The 19,438-nt window shown below is 33.7% G+C and overlaps 3 protein-coding genes across 11 annotated transcripts; 2 read left to right on the plus strand and 1 right to left on the minus strand.

Moving 5' to 3' along the window:
• The first annotated feature begins 4,159 nt into the window (after nt 1–4,159).
• CRK (CDPK-related kinase) lies at nt 4,160–8,309 on the plus strand. The gene is made up of 11 exons (XM_012997716.2): nt 4,160–5,188; nt 5,622–5,752; nt 5,849–5,890; nt 6,011–6,119; nt 6,273–6,351; nt 6,528–6,824; nt 6,945–7,057; nt 7,145–7,252; nt 7,340–7,402; nt 7,506–7,673; nt 7,773–8,309. The coding sequence occupies exons 1-11, from the start codon at nt 4,589–4,591 to the stop codon at nt 7,911–7,913; spliced, it is 1,851 nt and encodes a 616-aa protein (XP_012853170.1). The 5' UTR covers nt 4,160–4,588; the 3' UTR covers nt 7,914–8,309.
• Nucleotides 8,310–8,654: 345 nt separating this feature from the next.
• LOC105972742 (zinc finger CCCH domain-containing protein 62) lies at nt 8,655–11,407 on the plus strand. 9 transcript variants are annotated; one of them, XM_088821615.1, is made up of 11 exons: nt 8,655–8,878; nt 8,969–9,099; nt 9,251–9,368; nt 9,622–9,683; nt 9,776–9,827; nt 9,922–10,024; nt 10,164–10,262; nt 10,365–10,497; nt 10,622–10,842; nt 10,923–10,976; nt 11,067–11,407. In XM_088821615.1, the coding sequence occupies exons 1-10, from the start codon at nt 8,760–8,762 to the stop codon at nt 10,947–10,949; spliced, it is 1,065 nt and encodes a 354-aa protein (XP_088677741.1). In that variant the 5' UTR covers nt 8,655–8,759; the 3' UTR covers nt 10,950–10,976; nt 11,067–11,407. The 9 variants fall into 9 exon arrangements, with proteins under 9 accessions (XP_088677741.1, XP_088677738.1, XP_012853177.2 ...); XM_088821612.1 differs by having other exon boundaries at nt 10,622–10,976; XM_088821614.1 differs by having other exon boundaries at nt 8,659–9,099; nt 9,913–10,024; nt 11,067–11,203.
• Nucleotides 11,408–12,420: 1,013 nt separating this feature from the next.
• On the minus strand, nt 12,421–14,849 carry LOC105972767 (NAD(P)-binding Rossmann-fold superfamily protein). Its single transcript, XM_012997749.2, has 5 exons — nt 14,457–14,849; nt 14,118–14,377; nt 13,935–14,028; nt 13,737–13,848; nt 12,421–12,953 (listed from the first exon to the last, which is right to left on the minus strand). The coding sequence occupies exons 1-5, from the start codon at nt 14,590–14,592 to the stop codon at nt 12,746–12,748; spliced, it is 810 nt and encodes a 269-aa protein (XP_012853203.2). The 5' UTR covers nt 14,593–14,849; the 3' UTR covers nt 12,421–12,745.
• Between the last annotated feature and the right edge of the window lie 4,589 nt (nt 14,850–19,438).

The raw sequence follows: 19,438 nt of genomic DNA on the forward strand, positions 1-19,438 counted from the left end.
CAGTCCCAAAAATGATCAAGATTACTTTTGAAGTCGAGACGGTATTATTTAAGTTAAAACGACATTTATCACGTCTCTTTGTTAATTTGTTTTTACATACCTTTCATTCTTAATTTGATGATTGTTGATAGTGAAGCATGCGGTAATGCATAAGCCGGACAACTATTTTTTTACTACTTGATTATAGAGTATGTGATATTGAATAAAGAAAGTCAACGAAATAAATAAAATAAGCATCATATAAGTTCAATGTATAACTTTGTAAAAACGAGTTACTCAACTGAGTTGTGTATATATAATTTTACCAGAATATTTGGCTTTTGTAACTGATTTTTTGTTAATTAGGGCTCTCTTTATCGTTAAGCTAGAGAAGTACGCACAGTTAATTAAATTTTGTTAATTTAAATCATTTATTTTAATATTTTAAATTGAATATTTATCAATTGATGATATCTTGACGTAATAATGCATTTTTATCTTATTTATTATTCGACTAAAATAGGTACGTAATTATTTATATTTCCAAATCGGATTCCAATAAGAGTGTTGCTTGTTTGGTGAAAGTTATGAGATGATTGAATGGAATGGAGAAAAATTAAAATTGGATGACTAAAGGAAAAGTGAAAGGAAAAAGGTGTCAATTTAGAATTCATGAGGTTTGCCACTTCTAAGAAGTTGTGGCTAAATTGCAAGTAATTTAAAATATTTTATATCAAAATTGAAATTATATATGAATTTGATTTTTGACTAGTTTTAATTATGGAAAACACTAATCGTGATATTATCATAAAAGCATGTGATAAAGGTGTTTCAGTTTTAATAATATCGTTTCGACTTCAAACACGATTTTAACAATTTCTTAGTTCAAATTTAGCAAAACCTAAAGCACATCTCAGAGTTACTATTTTAATCCAACTTAAATCACCAAAATTGGATGACGGGTGCGAAAGATATACACTAGATGAGTGAACACTGCCTATCGATATTTTGAGTTATCTAAAATTCAAAATGCGACTCATTCATGCATAACTTTGTCACACGACATTCAATCTAACTTATTCAAGTTGGACTACAAAGCTAACTCATAGGACTACAGTTTTCTTATTTCAAACTTTGCCAAAATCAAGCTAAAAATTAGTCAAAATCAGATTCGAAATTAAAATAATATTAATAAAATTAAAATGACATTTAACAATTTCCGTTGTCATAAACCACCCATATAGAACAAAAACGGCATACATCAAGTCTTCATGAAGATTATGTCCGAAAATACCTAATCCACAAGACAGTAGTTAGATTTTTTTTCCAACTTAGAATAGAAAATAGAAGATGCCGCCATCATGCCAATCGTATTATGTAAGAATTTTCCTTTTTTTCTTTTTAATATTAAATTAAATGTCGGCTTCCGATTAGCAAAACATGAGATTCAGCAATTATATTATTATATATTGTGTAAATAAAAAAAAATAAAAAAGAGAGAAAACTCATGCTCAAAAAATTCGAGTTCGAGCTTTTGTCGAGCCGACTCATCGAGCTCACGAGTAGGCTCAATTCATTTACACCTCTACTCATGAGCATTGAAAAAGTACCGGTCCAATTTAGACATAAATTTAAAATGGAAACATGCGTCTTCTTACCCAATTCTCTTCGATTTAATGGCAAACAAAGTACATGGACCAAAAATTTACTCCATTTATTAGGTCGTGAATAGCTTGAATAAGTGGTTATATACAATTAAAAACTAGGTCTATTAGTGAACATGGAGTAGACCAAAATACTGCAAACATAGGTCTTGGGTTAATAAAATACTATACTTATTAAAAAAAAAATGATGTGATAAGGAACATCAAATTGGATTCGAATTGCAAAAGAACTACTTGATTCGGAGAAGAGTTATTTATGGGCATTGGTGGAAATATCGAAAGAAATTATGGAAAAATAAGGGTTTTCTACGAACTCAAATTGTATTTGAGTACGAAACGAACTCTATCTCAAGTGAAACGGCGCAAGGAACAAAACTCATCAGCAAAGCTCATGAATCACGTCAAATTTCAGCAATCCAACGCCGTTTAGACTCCTAAAAGTTCGTTTTTGCTATTTTAGGTAAATTTTAGAAAATTAATATCAAATCATAAAAAAATCGGATTAAGATTCCGTAAATTGGGTTGTTTCCAAACTTATGAGATCTACTAGAATCAGACTCTAACTCGTTTTTTCCGGTTTTGGTAATTTTTAGTATCATCTTAGTTTAATTAGGGTTTTCAGATTTTTAGTATAAATAGCTACCTTAGGACTTTATTTTGAGAAGAATTTCGAATTTTAATAAAATATTTAGAGTTTTCTCTATTTTCTGGTGATTCCAGAGTTTTCGGTGGATTCCGAATGTTATTTTGTTCTATAGAATTAATTCGTAGAAATTAATTCTTTACCGTGCTTCCGTTTGGCGTCATGATGTTACAAATAATTAGATTCTCCGGCAAATTTTACAATCGAATATGCATATCAATGGATCAATAACACTACAAATATATAAGATTACATTAATAAAACTGGTTTATTTTATGTTACACCTGATGAACTTCACCAAGTTATATCATATCATACATGTGTATGTATTGATGTGTACATATTTGACACACATTCGAATATGTGTGACTCTATGTAAATCAAACATGAAAAAATTAACTCGTATTCCTCTGAATGTACCATCTATAATCCCGAATAAAACCACTCTAGTATATACTATATCCTATAATAATACCATTGGCATTTGCAATATTTCTTGGATCACAAAAAATTCTTACAATTTGTAAACTTGCAACCAAAACCTATGTTCTTGCCTAGGATAGATCACACATAAGCCCACGTGGTGTGAAGATTGTAATTAGGGGTATAAGCGAGGTGAGTTCGGTTGTTTTGTCGAGCTCGAACTTGAAAAATTCGAGCTCGATTTTGTTGAGTCAACTCAACTCATTTACATTTCTAATTGTAATAATATTGTAAGTACCCTATTATGAGTATGTTATCCACCATGTGTCTTGAAAAGTCAATTAAACCATTGTAATCATGTAATGTGCTTAGTAGCAAATACACAAATCAAGGTAATTTATTAACAATATTATATTATATAGAATTCAAAAATTAACCAATAGGAAAGCAAAGATAGAAAAGTAAAATTTGAATAATAAAATGATTCCTGCAAGGCAAGATGAAGACAAGTCGAATTGTCTATTCTTCCATCCCCTTTTGTTTTTGGCCCAAATATATCAGACAAAACCTTACTCATTTTCAAGATTTTAAGCCTGTCTTATATTGCCCACTTTCCACCGTCTTTCATAATACTATATTCATATTTTATTTTATTTTGGATTAATTAATAATTTTACAATACCTCCCAAAAGTGCTTAGGTCACAACAATTCAATCATCTACATGTAGTTTGAAAATTGTTTTATTTTTCAATTTTGGCAATATTCCGTTTGAAATGACAAGATAATAAATGTCGTTTTCAAATTTACGATTACTGTTTTAACTTCAAACTTGATTTTTTTTTACCATTTTCGAGTTTAAATTTGGCAAAACTCAAAACACGAAATTTGTAATCATTTGATTTAGCTCTTTTAATCCAATATGAATCAACAAGATTGGATGTTGGACGAGAAAAATATGAATGAATAAATATGTCACCCGACACTCTATCTAACCGATTCAAGTTGGATTAGAAAGTTAAGTAAATGGACTACAAGTTATGTGCTTTAAATTCTGCAAAAACCAGATTCGAAAATGGTTAAAATCACGTCTTACGTCCGAACAGTATTAGTAGAATTGATGCGACGTTTAGCATTTCAGTTTCTTCCAATATTTTCCGAGAGTGAAAAACTAATTTCAATTCCGTCCAACGAAAATTGAAGATCAAAATTTCGGAAATTGAAATGTAAAAAGCTTGTTCAAAAATCGATATTTTTTGTTACATATAATATAAAAATAAATAATCTAATATGCATTTCAGTCCGCTTAAAAATTCGAAAAAAATCAAAATTTCCAAATTCAGAAAGAAAAATATTATTCCATAATCGAAAATATTCGAATCGGCATGGGTGAAATTCGCCGTTAGAAATTTCATCCCTAGTTAGAAATTTCATCCCTAGTCGTGTGACTTCTCTTATTAATTAAAAAATAAAAATAAAAATAAAAAACAAAAAAATCAGTTAATAATCCAATCAAATCCAGCATATCCTCGCCACGTGGAATTTCCAACTGTACAGGCTGGACCACACTGCCCCTACATTCATGATCTTTAATTATATGACAACTTTTTCATTAAACCAAAATTAATTACCAAATTCTATATGTTATTTCATTTTCCGCCCTCTTTTTTCCTATTTCTTGACAAAAACACCCATCTTCTTCTACTTTTATCATCTTCTTCAACAGATCCTTCCTCCAGACAAAATTTCAACCCCCAAATATAATGTATTCAAATAATTGAGAATTTTTTCTTGGGTTTGCGCATACAAACCTAATTTAAAATCAATCAGAGGGCAAAATTATTAGCATTGTTTGTTGTAATTTTTATTTTTGAAGTGAAAATGGGAATATGTACTTCAAAACCCAAATCCTCCCCAAAACCCAATTTTCATTCATCAGATGAAATCAAACCCGCCGGCGTTCGAATTCAGGATAAGGAGAACACAGTTTCGTCGGAGAATGGTAATAACAACGACGGCAACGCAACAAGTTCTGGCAATTTTGAGGAGAAGAAAAGGAGCGAGGGGAATCACGAAGGAGGTAAAAAATCGCCGTTTTTCCCGTTCTACAGCCCTAGCCCGGCTCATTACCTCTTCTCGAAGAAGTCTCCGGCGAGATCTCCGGCTCCGGGGTCCGGTACGCCCAGGAGATTCTTCAAGCGGCCGTTTCCTCCGCCGTCTCCGGCGAAGCACATCAAGGCGGTGCTGGCGCGTCGCCATGGCTCCGTGAAGCCGAACGAGGCGGCGATACCGGAGGGGAAGGAGGTTTCCGATGGGGCGGGGTTGGACAGAAGCTTTGGGTTTTCGAAGAAGTTTTACGACAAGTATGAATTGGGGGAGGAGGTTGGTAGAGGGCATTTTGGATATACCTGCCGGGCCAAGTTCAAGAAAGGGGAGCTCAAAGGGCAGGAAGTTGCCGTTAAGGTTATTCCAAAAGCAAAGGTTCTGACAATTTTTTTTTTTAATTTTTTTTTTAATTGTTGTTTGGTGTTGTTTAGTGATTATCTGCTTGATCTTGATCGTGTACTGTGGATTATAGGATTACTTGTTGATTCAGACTTGAAAAGAGATCTGATCTGTAGGTTTACTTTTGTTTCTGTATATATTTTTGTTGAAATAATTTCAATCTATATAGGTTACTTATGAATTTTGATGCACCTTCGATTCTAGCTAAGGACTGAAATAATCGATGTATCTTATATGTAGACTGTACCGCCTAAATTCGATTCATTCATTTAGTGTTGCGAATCGTGTCTTACGGAATCCCATTAACAAGTATATCATAGTTTTCAATAGGAAAAACCTTACGGTAGATGACGGGCAGTAATATCCAAATTTTTTTTCACTGATTGTATTTCGACTTTTGCTTTTGTAGATGACGACTGCTATTGCTATTGAAGACGTGAGAAAAGAGGTGAAAATATTGAGAGCTTTGACTGGACATAGCAATCTAATACAGTTTTACGATGCGTATGAGGACCAAGAAAATGTCTACGTTGTGATGGAGTAAGCTTCCACTGTTGATTTTTAATATCGACCAATAATATTTCGGAATCATCTCGTTGAAAGCAGTTCCTCACTTGTAGACTTTGATATATCCAGGTTATGTGAAGGAGGCGAGCTTTTAGATAAAATACTCTCGAGGTACTTCTTTGATTTTCAAGGGAAATTGTTCTTCAGCTAGGAAAACAAAGTTTTAGTTGGTTCTTTAGTTTTAGTTTTATATATTTCAGCAAAATAAAATAAATCAATTTTGTCTTACAGAGGTGGGAAATATGCCGAAGATGATGCGAAAATTGTGATGATACAAATACTGAATGTTGTTTCATTCTGCCATCTCCAAGGAGTTGTGCACCGCGATCTTAAACCCGAGGTAGGATTTTGTAGGGTAAATGCTTATTAATTCGACATGTGGCGTTATTGCAAGGACAGTTTAATATTTCAAGAATCTTGCATATTTTGTTATGTTGGATTTGAAGCTATTCTTTGTAGCTTGTTTTAACTACAGCGTGTTTTACTTTATCAGAATTTCTTGTTCACAACCAAGGAAGACACTTCACCATTGAAGGCCATTGATTTCGGTTTATCAGATTTTGTGAAACCAGGTTCGTCCCTATTTATCCATCCCAACCCTCGTCTGTTTGTCAAGATAGGATTAACCAAGATAAATTTACACAATCGTACAAGATTAACCAAACATCAAATAACGCACGATAATGTAATTAATCATGGATTAAAACAAAAAAGAGAGCCCTCATAGTGTAAAGTTGTTTTGCTGCAGATGAAAGGCTCAACGACATTGTTGGAAGTGCATATTACGTAGCACCAGAAGTATTACATAGAGCATATAGTACAGAGGCAGATGTTTGGAGTGTTGGTGTAATAGCATATATCCTTTTATGTGGGAGCCGCCCTTTTTGGGCCCGAACGGAATCTGGAATATTCCGTGCCGTTGTGAAAGCCGAACCGACGTATGACGAACAACCCTGGCCCACCATGTCTTCCGAGGCAAAAGACTTTGTCAAACGTCTTTTGAATAAGGACCCTAGGAAAAGAATGACTGCTGCTCAAGCCATTTGTGAGAATCCTTTTTTAATTCTTTTTCGCTAAATAAATTAAACAAAAAAAAAAGTTTGATTTAATAAGGTTCAGAAATTCATGAATCAAAAAAGTGTGTTTTTTTTTTTTGGTGTTTTAGGTCATCCATGGATCAGAAATACTAGTGAAGTGAAAGTGCCGTTGGATATACTCATATTTAAACTTATGAAGGCTTATATGAGGTCGTCTCCCCTCAGAAAAGCTGCTTTACGGGTGTGTAATGCAATCATGTTTACTTTCCTCCGTCATACATTATTTTTGTTTTATTTTTTTAAATTTATTTGGCTGGATTAAATGCAGGCATTATCGAAGACGCTGACAGTTGACGAACTTTTCTATTTGAAGGAGCAATTTGCTCATTTGGAGCCAAACAAAAACGGCACTATAAATTTAGACAATATCAAAGCGGTCGGTGATATTTTTCGATTTTTCAGAGTCTATTAGTAATTAGTAACTAATTAAAGTGGTCTCAGCCTTTTCTTTTCATTTTGCCAGGCCTTAAAGAAGAATGCAACCGATGCCATGAACGAGTCACGCATTTACGATTTTCTTGCTTCAGTACGCTCCTTATATAACCCATTGTCTCCACTTTGCTGTGATAATTTTCTTTTTTTAATTATAATTCTGAATTTATCGTGTTTTTTTTTTTTTATCATGACAGCTTAACGCACTTCAGTACAGACGAATGGATTTTGAGGAATTCTGTGGTGCCACATTAAGCGTTTATCAGTTAGAAGCCCTCGACAGATGGGAGCAACATGCTCGTTGTGCCTATGAACTCTTCGAGAAAGATGGAAACAGAACCATCATGATTGAGGAATTAGCTTCGGTAATAACAATTTTATTTATTTATTTCCAAAAAATTAGCCAGTCTCGGTTTTCTGTTTTTTAAAACATATATATAATTTTTTTTAAATCTTTTTTTCAGGAACTTGGACTGGGGCCATCTGTTCCTGTACATGCTGTACTTCATGATTGGATAAGACACACAGACGGAAAACTCAGTTTCCTCGGATTTGTCAAATTACTGCACGGTGTTTCGAGCAGGTCTCTTGCTAAAGTACATTGACACTTGTGAGAATTCGACTTTCAGACACAATTACCGTTGTACCCCTACATGCCTGATAATCTTCTCCATGCAAGAATAGGAAAAAAGGCGGATAAGAGAGGAGACAAAACGAGATTAGTCGGGCTGATTGATTAGCCCTAAGTAGTTGCAGTACAATTTGCATCCATTGTGAGATGAATAGGGAGGAGGGCTATTAGAAGGCTTTTGCTTGATATTGATGAAGCTGAAGAAGTCATTCGATTTTTTATTATTTTTATTTTTATTTTTATTTAGCATGGTGGTAACGAAAGGGCTGTAATAAGAGGCTCTGTAGTAGTTAATTAGTGTTGTGTTTTATTGCAGCTGTAAGAGCATACAGATGAGCTGGTTAATGAACATTCTTATTTGATCCTCTAACACACACACACACACACACACACACACACACACATATATATCTATATATATATTGTATCTATCTTCTAGCTGTTGATCTTTTTATTCTCCTTCCCCATCTGTCATTGTGGAAAGTTTAAATTCATAAATACTGAATATACTGCACTATTGTTCAAACATTTTTTTTTTCTTTTTAAGATTTAAAAATAAAAAATAAAAATATATTTTAGATCAAATAATAGAATATGTTCTTCAAAAAATATATATAATAAGATATAATCCAAAATTTTAAAAACAATATCAATTTCATTTGGTTTAATTAAGAATACCGAATTAATTAATGAAAAGAAATTATGACGCAGAATTCAAAAACCGGTCCACGGCGCCACCCATGGCAGAATTCAATTCCTTTGATTTATTTCGGGACAATTATTACACTGAAACAAGTGATCGCCTCGCTTGGTAATTTGAATGGCTGGTGAGACATCCAGGAAACGCAGTTACATCGAAATCTCATCGGAATCGGAATCATCTCCGCCGGTGAGCGATGACGACGCCGACGAGGAGTTCAGTTCTTCTTCCACTTCTCGGTATTTTACGCCTCTCGATAGTTTTTCCCACACAGATATGCGCAATTTCGTATGCCGGACCGATTTGATTTTTCCCCCCTTCTTCTTCAGAGATGATGATAGTGATGGGAGTGAGTGGGATTATTCAGCAGACGAAGATGCAAAGGACGACGATGAAGATGAAGATGAAGATTGTGCTGACGTAGATTCCATGTGCAATAAAGTCACTCATCTCGTTCGAGGTCTCTGCATCTTTCTAATTAACCATGATAATAGTGAAAAACTCATTTAATTGTTGTATAAAACAGTATTTTCTGTTAAAAAAATTGAATTCGCCGGATGTAAGAGTATGTGCATTTCGGTTTATTGGCTTGTTTTGTGTGGGTGATGCAGGGGGGAGTGATCTCCAAGAACTAAAGTTGGTGGAATGTAAAGCATATCTTCGAAGACATGGCTTGAGACTGACAGGATCTAAAGGAGAGTGCATTGGAAGAATTAAGGAGCATTGGAGGTCAGTTTTGGGTTGTATCGATGAGTTTTGGCCAAACGTATTGTGCGGATAGGTTCTTAACTGCATAAGGTGTTCGTTTGAGTAGTCTTCTTATCGATTGCTGTGGACAAAGTGTTAATTCATACTTAGCCATTTTTGGAGTTGAATTCCTCATAAGAGTGCCTATAGTTTGTTTTAGGCCACGGTGGCTTTAAAAGTGTCGTATTAACGGTATAATGTATTGCATTGAGAGACGTGAATTTTCTCACCGCAGGGTGAAAGATGGAAGCGGTGAAGCATTCTATCCCAGATCATCATTCATAATTAACTGCACTGGTCTGCCTTTTCAGTCCATACATTTTGATTTATCTGGAAACTTTAGTTTGAATTTATTAGGTTTTTCAGTTCCTTGGTATTTTTCTTCTCAGGTGATGTGTGCATGGGAGATGTCGTCTTGTTCAAGCAGAAAGTACATCAGAAGTACCAAATCTCACCTAGTTTGTAGTTGTTTTACGGTTTGGTTTGATTTGATTTAGTTTCTTCTTGATTGATAACATTACATTAGTTGGAACAGTTCTGACAAGATTCCGAGAAGCAGAAGTCTTCGGTGGAGGACTGTTGCTGGGAGGGTTATCAAAGAAAGTTATGGTGCTGCCAAACAACAACATACTTTCACGGTAAAAGACTTTTTTAATAGTAGATGGTACTTGTTGAAAAAACAATTAAAGCCTAGAAGGTTAATTAATATGGTTGAGGAACTACTATTTGATCCTTTTCGCTATCCTTTTTTTTTTTTTTTTGTGGTTATTAAACCAGGTTGAAGTGCTGTGGAGCAGAGGGACGAAGATGCTTGATCCACTTTTCCCTTTACTAGTGAAGGGCCGCAACCTCTATAGAATGAAAACTTTTAGACAGGTTAATTCATCTTCGACTTCTAGAAAATCCAACCAATATAGTTCAATATACTACTCAATATATATATACATATATATATTTTAAATCCTTCTGTTGTATCAGCGTTGGAAAAATGAGGAAGAAAGACTGGAAGTACTTTCTGAAAAGCATAAACGAGGAGCTGCAGCAAGAACTGTAAGAGATACGAGAAAGAAAAAAGCTGTCTCGAATAAAGATAAATCCTCTGCATACAAAGGTATACATACACATCTTACCTTCTTGTCCAAAGGGAGTAACCATATGTATCTTGCTTTTTTGTCTCTTATATACATCACCTCAAATATGACTAGTTTACGTAGAGTTATTGTTGGTGGTGATAGGTGCCAAACGTTGTAAGAATTTGCATCACTCAGGTCCATCTCGAACAAGAGAGACGACTCACTCGAAGAAGAATTGTCTAAACAAACACGGAAAGGCAGCCAAAAACAAGACCCACAGTCCTGGTCAAAGTTCCGCTACTTCTGAAAAGTTTAGTTCAAAACAAAACGGAGGTCCATCTGCACCTAACTGGAGACATCCGAACTTTATTCAACCTGTCCAAGTAAGAGAACCCCCTTATTTGGAATATAATAATTACCCTTCCCAAAATATTTACCATTTCCGCCCCGATTTTTTCCCAAGTGGACTGCATCAATTTCCTCCTCATAGATTACCTCACTCCAATCATCTGCCAAGGTATGGACCGAACCCTATTTCAGAGCGGAATGAATTTATTCAGGGCAGTTTCATTGACCCTCGTTATTCACATTCTAATGAGTTTTACAGACCAACGGGATCCCCTAGGCAAATGAACAATGACCGAACATTTTATTCCTCAGCTAATGACACTCGTAGATGGAGATGAGTGATTATACGGTTTAAATCTCTGATGCAATCCCTGATCTACACATCTACAAAGGTACTGAATTTGGGCAGTTATTGAAAATTCTACTCTCTTTTTTATTCCCTGAAAAAATGTATTTTACTAGAACTTGTATTTTACTGTATACAAGTTCTAGTAAACTGATACATTATGGTCTGAATAGTTGAAAACTAGTAGAATGTCCAGGAACCAGGTGAAAACATTAATCGGTAATTCCACAATAGGTTCTTTTACTTGTTAAAAATCGATTATGATTCATTTTGAACATTAAAGATGTGTAGTCCGTTGGGTCGAAAAAGTAACATATTTTTAACTGAGTAGTGAACAATTTTTACGAGTACCGTTTTTAGGAGAGGTTAACATGAAAAAGAAGAGTTGGTTATGTACATCAATAATGGTAATTAAAAGCACAAGTGTCATAAAAAAGACACAAAACTGTGCCAATTAATCTACGACAAGAAGAAACCCACATAATCATAAATTCGAGATTGTGAGTGAGTGATTGCAATTTGCACATGGATTATATATTCGGCAGCCCCCCCTCTTTGTAATGTTGCTCTCAGATTCACCGTAGCATAATCATCTTTAGAGGGGCCCCTACCCCCCACCCCAACAGAAATGACGGCTCTTAATCATACAACATTTCCCAGTACAATTTGTTATACATCCCCCCTCTTCCTTTTTTTCTTTCCTTTTCTCAGTACAATTCATCATATGAAAATTGAAAATAGTTCATCATATATATATACACATACAAGTCCAAAAGTTATCTCATAACTCAATAACTAAAGCCTCCTGTGTAATTACATATCACCCCTTTGAGGTCAAACCTTACCGGCTATTGTCACTCGATAAACTACGCTCTCGTGCAACAGTTTACAAACCACAAAAAAATTCGTACTTTTACTTTTGAATCATTACTTTGGCATTGATCCAAAGTTAGAAACAATACAAGTGTTGCAACCAATAATTGATTAGGCCAAAACCAGTCGACAAATATTGAGGTAGTGGTCCATGTGTGTGTGTGTGTGTGTGTGAATACTTTGATATGGTATCAAGTGAATCGAAGATTGAGTGAACCAAATTGCAACACGAATACATACTCAGTCCACCCACCCAAGCATGCCCCGTTTCTGGGCCCCACGTCACTTTCTCACCCTATCATGAAATACTTCGTCACATCATTCATACATACTACCCATATTAGGAAACAAGTTAATTACACAAGAGGGGCCTCTCCCCACATGCCACGAGCACTGATCATCAAATTAAATTACTCGATATTCGATTCAAATACATTTGTCGAAACAAACTTCACGCAAAGTCTACATATGAATATTTGCTTATATAATGTAAGTGTTCAAACTAATCCAAACTGACTCGAGGAGTCGAGTGACGTGGGAGCAAATTTGGATTACATATTATATGCTATATATATATATATAAATTATGTCACATGATGCTTAATTTAGTTGCTCATGGATCATATTATGAGATGACAATTTTGTTAATTTATAACGTACAGCCAAATGAAGTAGATAGGTTCATGAATGGGAATATGTTTTGATGATCTAATCGGAACTCAGACGAGCCTGGGCCCACCTGGACGAAGATCGATCTCTTGGGTCCACGTGGACCTGTCCTGAACATGCAACTGCCAATAAGTTTGCGCCAGCACATCAGGGTCCATTACACCATCCCCACCTCCTCCTCCTCCTCCATGTTCCCCTACTGAAGAAGATGAAGATGAGGTCCACCTAATTTGCTGTGGGGTCGATGACACTGTGCTCCTGCCCATTTAAAAATAATAATTATTACATACTAGAAAAGCTTGTAAGATTCTAACATATAATAAATTAAATAAATAAATAAAATAAAAAATAAAAATAGGATAATTTTGGGACTTTATTCGACAGCATAAAGTCCGATTGTGGCAATTCATCATTTGTTTTCTTTCTATATTTTTTTTTTGGTGTGGAATTCAGACACTATATATGAGTCAAGAGGAATCAATGACAATGAATTGACAGTACTTGATCTACCTTGGTATGAGAAATACAAAAAAAAATAAAAAAATAAAATAAAAATCTAAATCCCGTTTGGGGGTGGATTTAACTTTACACCCCCCAAAAAAATCTTTTTGGTGGATCTTATCCACAAGAAAACTAGATGTGGATATCTTTGCTACACATCTACAAAAGTAAGAAACATCATATATAGATACTAGATTGTTTTATTTTGATTTTATTTTTGTATTATTTTGAGAAATTTCAATTGGTTAGGAGAAAAGAGTAACGAGATTCTCACAGGATCTCTCATACATCAAGAATCTTTCAAAGTTTTGAATATGCAAAAGTTTTTGGAAGAAAATAAAAAGTCAATTAGGGTGAGAAAAACTTGATGAATTGTCTCAAAATGCACTTACAACTTTGAAGTTAGATATCAATAATAATAATAATATGTTTGGTTTGGGCAAACACCACCTAACTAAAATCTAAAAATGAAAGTAGTTAAAAATGAGAGAGAGAGAGAGAGAGAGAGAAATAGAGAGAGAGAGAGAGAGAGAGAGAAACCTAGGTGCACCGATAACGCCGTCAATGATGACGTGAGCAACGTGGACTCCCATGGGTTGGAACTCTCTAGCAAGGCATTGTGATAAGGCTCTCGTTGCAAACTTGCCACAACCTTTATTTAATTAAATCCAAATCCAAAACCAATAATTAACGTTGGTAAGCATGATTAGTGTTTATTATATAAGGATTAGTACTTACATAAATCGGAGTAACCGGCAATGCCGTTAAGCGAAGCCGAACACCCCGTGAAGAGAATAGTCCCTTTCCTTCTATCCACCATCCCCGGCAGCACCTTAACATGTATTTTTTTAATATTATTAAAAAATTGAAACACGGTTTATGGAGAGAGAGAGAGAGAGAGAGAGAGAGAGAGAGAGAGACCTGTTGGGCGCAGTGGAAGGCGCCGACGGAGGAAACGGCGAGGGATTTCTCGAAGCGGTCGAGGCGTATGTCGGCGAAGCAGGTGGGGTTCCACGATATCGGGTGGTACGCGTTGTAGACTAAAACTTCCACGAAACCTAGAGAGAGAACACCCTCGAACGCCTCCTTGATGCTCCTGGATTCCGAGCAGTCGATCCGGATCGCGAATACCTGCGCCTTCTCTTCTCTCGCTATCTCATCCGCGAATATCGACAGCCTACCTGCTTGTTTATTTTGTGTGTGTGTGTGTATCAGTGTGTGTATCAGTGTGTGTGTATCAGTGTGTGTAAATGAACAGACCTAGGTCTCGAGCGAGGATGGCGACGGTGTAGCCTTCGTGGGCGAATTTCCGGGCGATTGAGCGGCCGAGCTTGGGGCCCACGCCGACAATGGCGGCGATTCCTTTCTGCGAGGCTGAACTCGCCATGTTTCGCATCTTCAATTTTATATTTTTTTTATATATGTATATATAGGCGGCAATATATATAACGGTCAGAAAACAGTGAAATCCAGGATATATTCCGAAAAATCAAAATAAATAAAATAAATTAAGAGCGAAAATCGGTTAATTTCTGGATTGAAGCATTTGGCGATGGGGGAGAATTATGTTTATATATATAATATAGTGATGGTGAATCTTTTCTACACTAGCTTTTCTTCTTCCTTTTTTTCTGCAATTGCTTTCTGAGTGACAATTATATACGGTTCAGAGGCATTTATATATATACTAGTAATGATTGATGAATGGACTTTTCTCTCTCTCACACACACACACAAAGAGAGCGAGGAGAGAGAGAGTGTGTCAATGTCAAAACTCAAATGACACGGCAGATTATATATAATATGAGTAAACTGCAAAAACTACCCCTGTGTAATCTCGAAATAGCAAAAACCCCCCTGTGATAAATAAACTAGCAAAAACCCCCCTGTGAAATTATTTAAATAGCAAAAACCCCCCTATGGAACTATTTGAGGGTTGACTTGATATAAAAAGACACAAATACCCCTGGAGTCTTGTAATTAATAAATTCTTATATTTTATAAATATTTTAATTATTTTATTTAAAAAATAATCAATTTAGTTGTTTACTATTTTTTTTAATTTCTAAACAAATAAATTAAAAAGAATAAATATACATATAATATGTATATATATAAATACATTTTGAGGGACAATTTTGTCATTTCAAGTCTAAAAAATCAGCTGGGGGGGATTCTGCCTTTGACTAAATTTCACAGGGGGGTTTTTGCTAGTTTATTTATCACAGGGGGGTTTTTGCTATTTCGAGATAACACAGGGGTAGTATTTGCAATTTATTCTATATAATATATATGTTGGTTTTAGCTTTACTTTGACATGACTATTAGTGAGCTAATTATATATATTAATATATGGGGATTAATTAAATAGCATAATCATCAAATCAATTATATGTCATGACTGTTGTGTTTAGATTTTGTGTGAGGTTGAGTTGGCGAACGTGTCGTTTGTCTGGGCATCCACGTCGGCAACTAAACGACAGCTGGACTTTGCCCTTCATTTCTTTTTTCTTTTTCTTTTTTTTCTTTATTTGTGGGAATTAGGAATTTGGCAGGGCTCTTCGGTCACGGGGAAAATATAACAGATCCCTACATCTTATTTGGAGTGAGACGCTACACATAATTATTTATATCGAGTGTATTTAAATCGTAAATTTAATTAAATATTTTTGCAAATAGAGTCTAACGATTGCATTTTATTTTATACAATTTTAATGTTATTTCATTATCTCAAGTGCAACAATATATACATATATGTAACCCCTTCCAAATATTTTATCGAACCCCATAAATGAACTCCCATAATATATGCGCACCGGATAAAAAATTCGTTCTCGTAACCAAGGCGAGCGCGGCGCGGGATAGGGCTCCAATTATTTATTTATCTACAGTTATTTAAGATTATTTACCCTTAAAAAATCTAAAAAAATAAATTTACTTAGCTTATTGTTTTTTTTTTTTTCGAAATATTTGTCAAAGTTGAATACAACAACTAATTCAACTTATTGCACAATTAAGTAGTTGCTTTCCTTTTAATCCTTCCATCAAACATGTCGAACCACTGCACAAAAGTTCCGAGGGCGAGAGGGATTTTGCGTTTTGATACAAATAGTTGCTTTCTTATTATACTAAAGAAAATGTTTTTTCAAGGCTAAATATGCTTATTGTTTCTAAAAAAAAATAGACATATTATATTGGATTTTTAATACACTCGATAAACATTTCTATCCAATATATATATATATATATATATATATATATATATATATATATATATATATATATATATATATATATATATATATATATGCCTCTCCTAGGTAAATATGAATGGGGACAAGTTTCCTACTTTGGTACATTAGTTTTGTCTTAATGTAATAAAAATATTTGGGAAATGGGAGAGAGTCTGTTCTTCCAGTTTCAGTTCTGCTGCTGGTTATTACACTAATGTCTTTTTATGGGTCTTTTTTCTTTTATTTTTTTCTTCTTTTCTTAACATATTTCCTTTTTTGGATAAGTATCACATTATTATTATTATATAGGATCGATCTTTGATTCTTCATATCATATCTCTCTATATTTTATATATATAATATTCTCCATACTTTCCAGCTAGCTGCCTCCCTCTTTATTTTCCTTCTTTTATATGATTATTATTATTTTGTGTGTGTTTTTTTGGTGTTAAGGTTTATAACAATTGTAAGAATTGAAAATTCATTTATTATTTATTATTATTATTATTACCTATGATGGAGCATTCAAGTCTTTCGATACTCGGTGTAACATACAATGTAATGCAATAACTACACTGTTAGTCATGCATTATGTGATAACAAAACACTAAATGAATTTCTCGTAATTCAAAAGGATATGAACACTTGAAATTTGCATGATTAATTAATTCAAATTAAAAATAAAAAATTATATATACATACATATTCGGACCAACACTTGATAATATTGAGTCGTTTTCAATTTCATTGCATATTTTTTTTTCCGTTACTTTTGAGCAGTGAAGCAAATGATTTGAGATGCAATAGAGGGGAAAAAAAATATGGATTGGGTGTACGGTCACTCTCAGCATATTCGACATGATTAAAGGCGTCTCTTTCCCTTTGTTATCCACATCGATATTATTAATAATAATAAATATATAAAAGTGAAATAATATTAAAATGGTAGGAGAATTTATTTTATTATTATTATATATATATATACACCTGGCATGTATGAGCTGGAGAGCAGAGTCCGATGATAAGGGGCACCGCCATATATATATATATCTATCTCTTCATTGAATTCACATGGTGGCACGAGTCATTCTCGTGGCGGTTTGTCAGCCGTGGCGGTGGTTCAAGAAGCATAAACCACCGTGGTCATCTTCTTATTTAAGAAATCCATCTCTAGCTTTGGGATATTAAAATTCATAATTTAACATTATTAGTTTTTATAAGTATTTTCTAGAATAATTTTAATGAAAAATGTGGCTTTTTTAATCTCAATAATAGAAATTTCACTTTAATTTCATGTTATAAGAAGTAGGGTGAATTATGAAAAAACCCCTACACTTAGATATTAAATTACAAAAACCGCCTCCACCTATTCGTAATTACCAAAAACCCCCTGAGGTTTGTTTCCGTCTTACACCAACCCCTTACGATGTGACTTTTCACACATTTTTTTTGTCATTACAGGGAATAGACTTTTTACTCAATTTCAGATATTTTCTTTTATTTCTTACATATTTAACAGAATGTATAATAGATTGTCCATATTTTCTGTTAAAAAAACTCGATCAACAGTTAATCAGATGGGAATTTTGGTTATATGGATAAGTAGGGTATTTTTTGTTATTTAGCCTAAGTTCAGGGTTTCGTAATTTACCCTAAAAAGTATTCCCACAACTAAATTGAAACGAATAAAATTAATTGTGTGAAGGGTTGACTGGGACATGTTGACACTATGATCTTTACACTTTATGATCGAATCAATATCATTTGTGATTTTTTAGACTATCAACGTGTATTAAGGACGAACCTTTAACTATAGTATTTTGAATCCCATCCTTTATATACTATTTTTGTGGTGCCAATATGCATATATATTACACAAAATTAGGGGTAGAAATGGAATGGAATATTCGAATTATGTTAAATCCAAATCGAAAATATTCACACACAGTTAAACCAATAAGTTCTATATGTTACGTTCGATAGCCATCCCTACACAAAAATATTCACACATAGCTATTTCCGACTACATACTACAGTATCTCAAGTCTTGTTACTTGGTAATGTTAGTCGCAGTGAATTAATTAATTAGAACTTATTCAATATGTAGTAAATCCAATTAATTTTTAGATTCGCAAACACTTGCAGAAAAAACGAGTTCTTATCAATTTTATCATCTAGCTATTTTAGGTATACAATTGCTTGCATAATCTTATTTTGGTTAACTAATTATATTTTGGCAACCAAACAAAGTCGTAACATATTATAAATCTTCAAATAATTACTTGCCCATAAAAATATTTTGTTACCAATATATTTCAAATTTATTGTCACTATATTCTTTATTAAATAACTATTGTAATTATAAAATTGGTACAATATAGGTCAAACGACTTCTAGACCTGAGATCCAAAAGGATTACTCTTAAAAATAAATAAAAATAAAAATAAAGAAAGCTTATGATTGGCATTTGAATACAAATGATTGGGGGAGCACATGTAATGTAAGTACACCACTTGGTATTTATTATTTAATTTCCATTGGTTGTAAAGTTGTTTCTTTATAATTGGTAGTTGAATATATAAAATGGGCAAATGTTCCCTCTTTTACCCTCCTTACTTTCCATTGTAGGGCTAACGTATATATCAACATCGCTATTGTGCTTTAAAGTAGCCTGCAATACAGTGACATGCACACAAAAATATAAAATATAAAATAAATAAAAATTAAATTGATTATTAGATAACACGTAATAAAGTATTGATAAAACTTATAAAACATAGTATTGTTTTTCTATTCCTTTTCACTTTTTCAATACACTATTGTAAAGTAAAAGTATTCCCTTTTCCTTAAATTATATAAACTAGCATTTTTTACTGTGCGATGCACGGGATATTATCTAAATAGTAAAAAACAAACAATTTAATACATAATAAGAAAATATAGTACACTAATATACTAAAATTTAATAATGCAGTATTATTCATAGTTTATATAACATTAGTTTTTTTA

Source organism: Erythranthe guttata, chromosome 8, assembly GCF_056151865.1.
Source record: "Erythranthe guttata isolate IM_541 chromosome 8, IM_541, whole genome shotgun sequence".
Classification (NCBI taxonomy): Eukaryota; Viridiplantae; Streptophyta; class Magnoliopsida; order Lamiales; family Phrymaceae; genus Erythranthe; species Erythranthe guttata.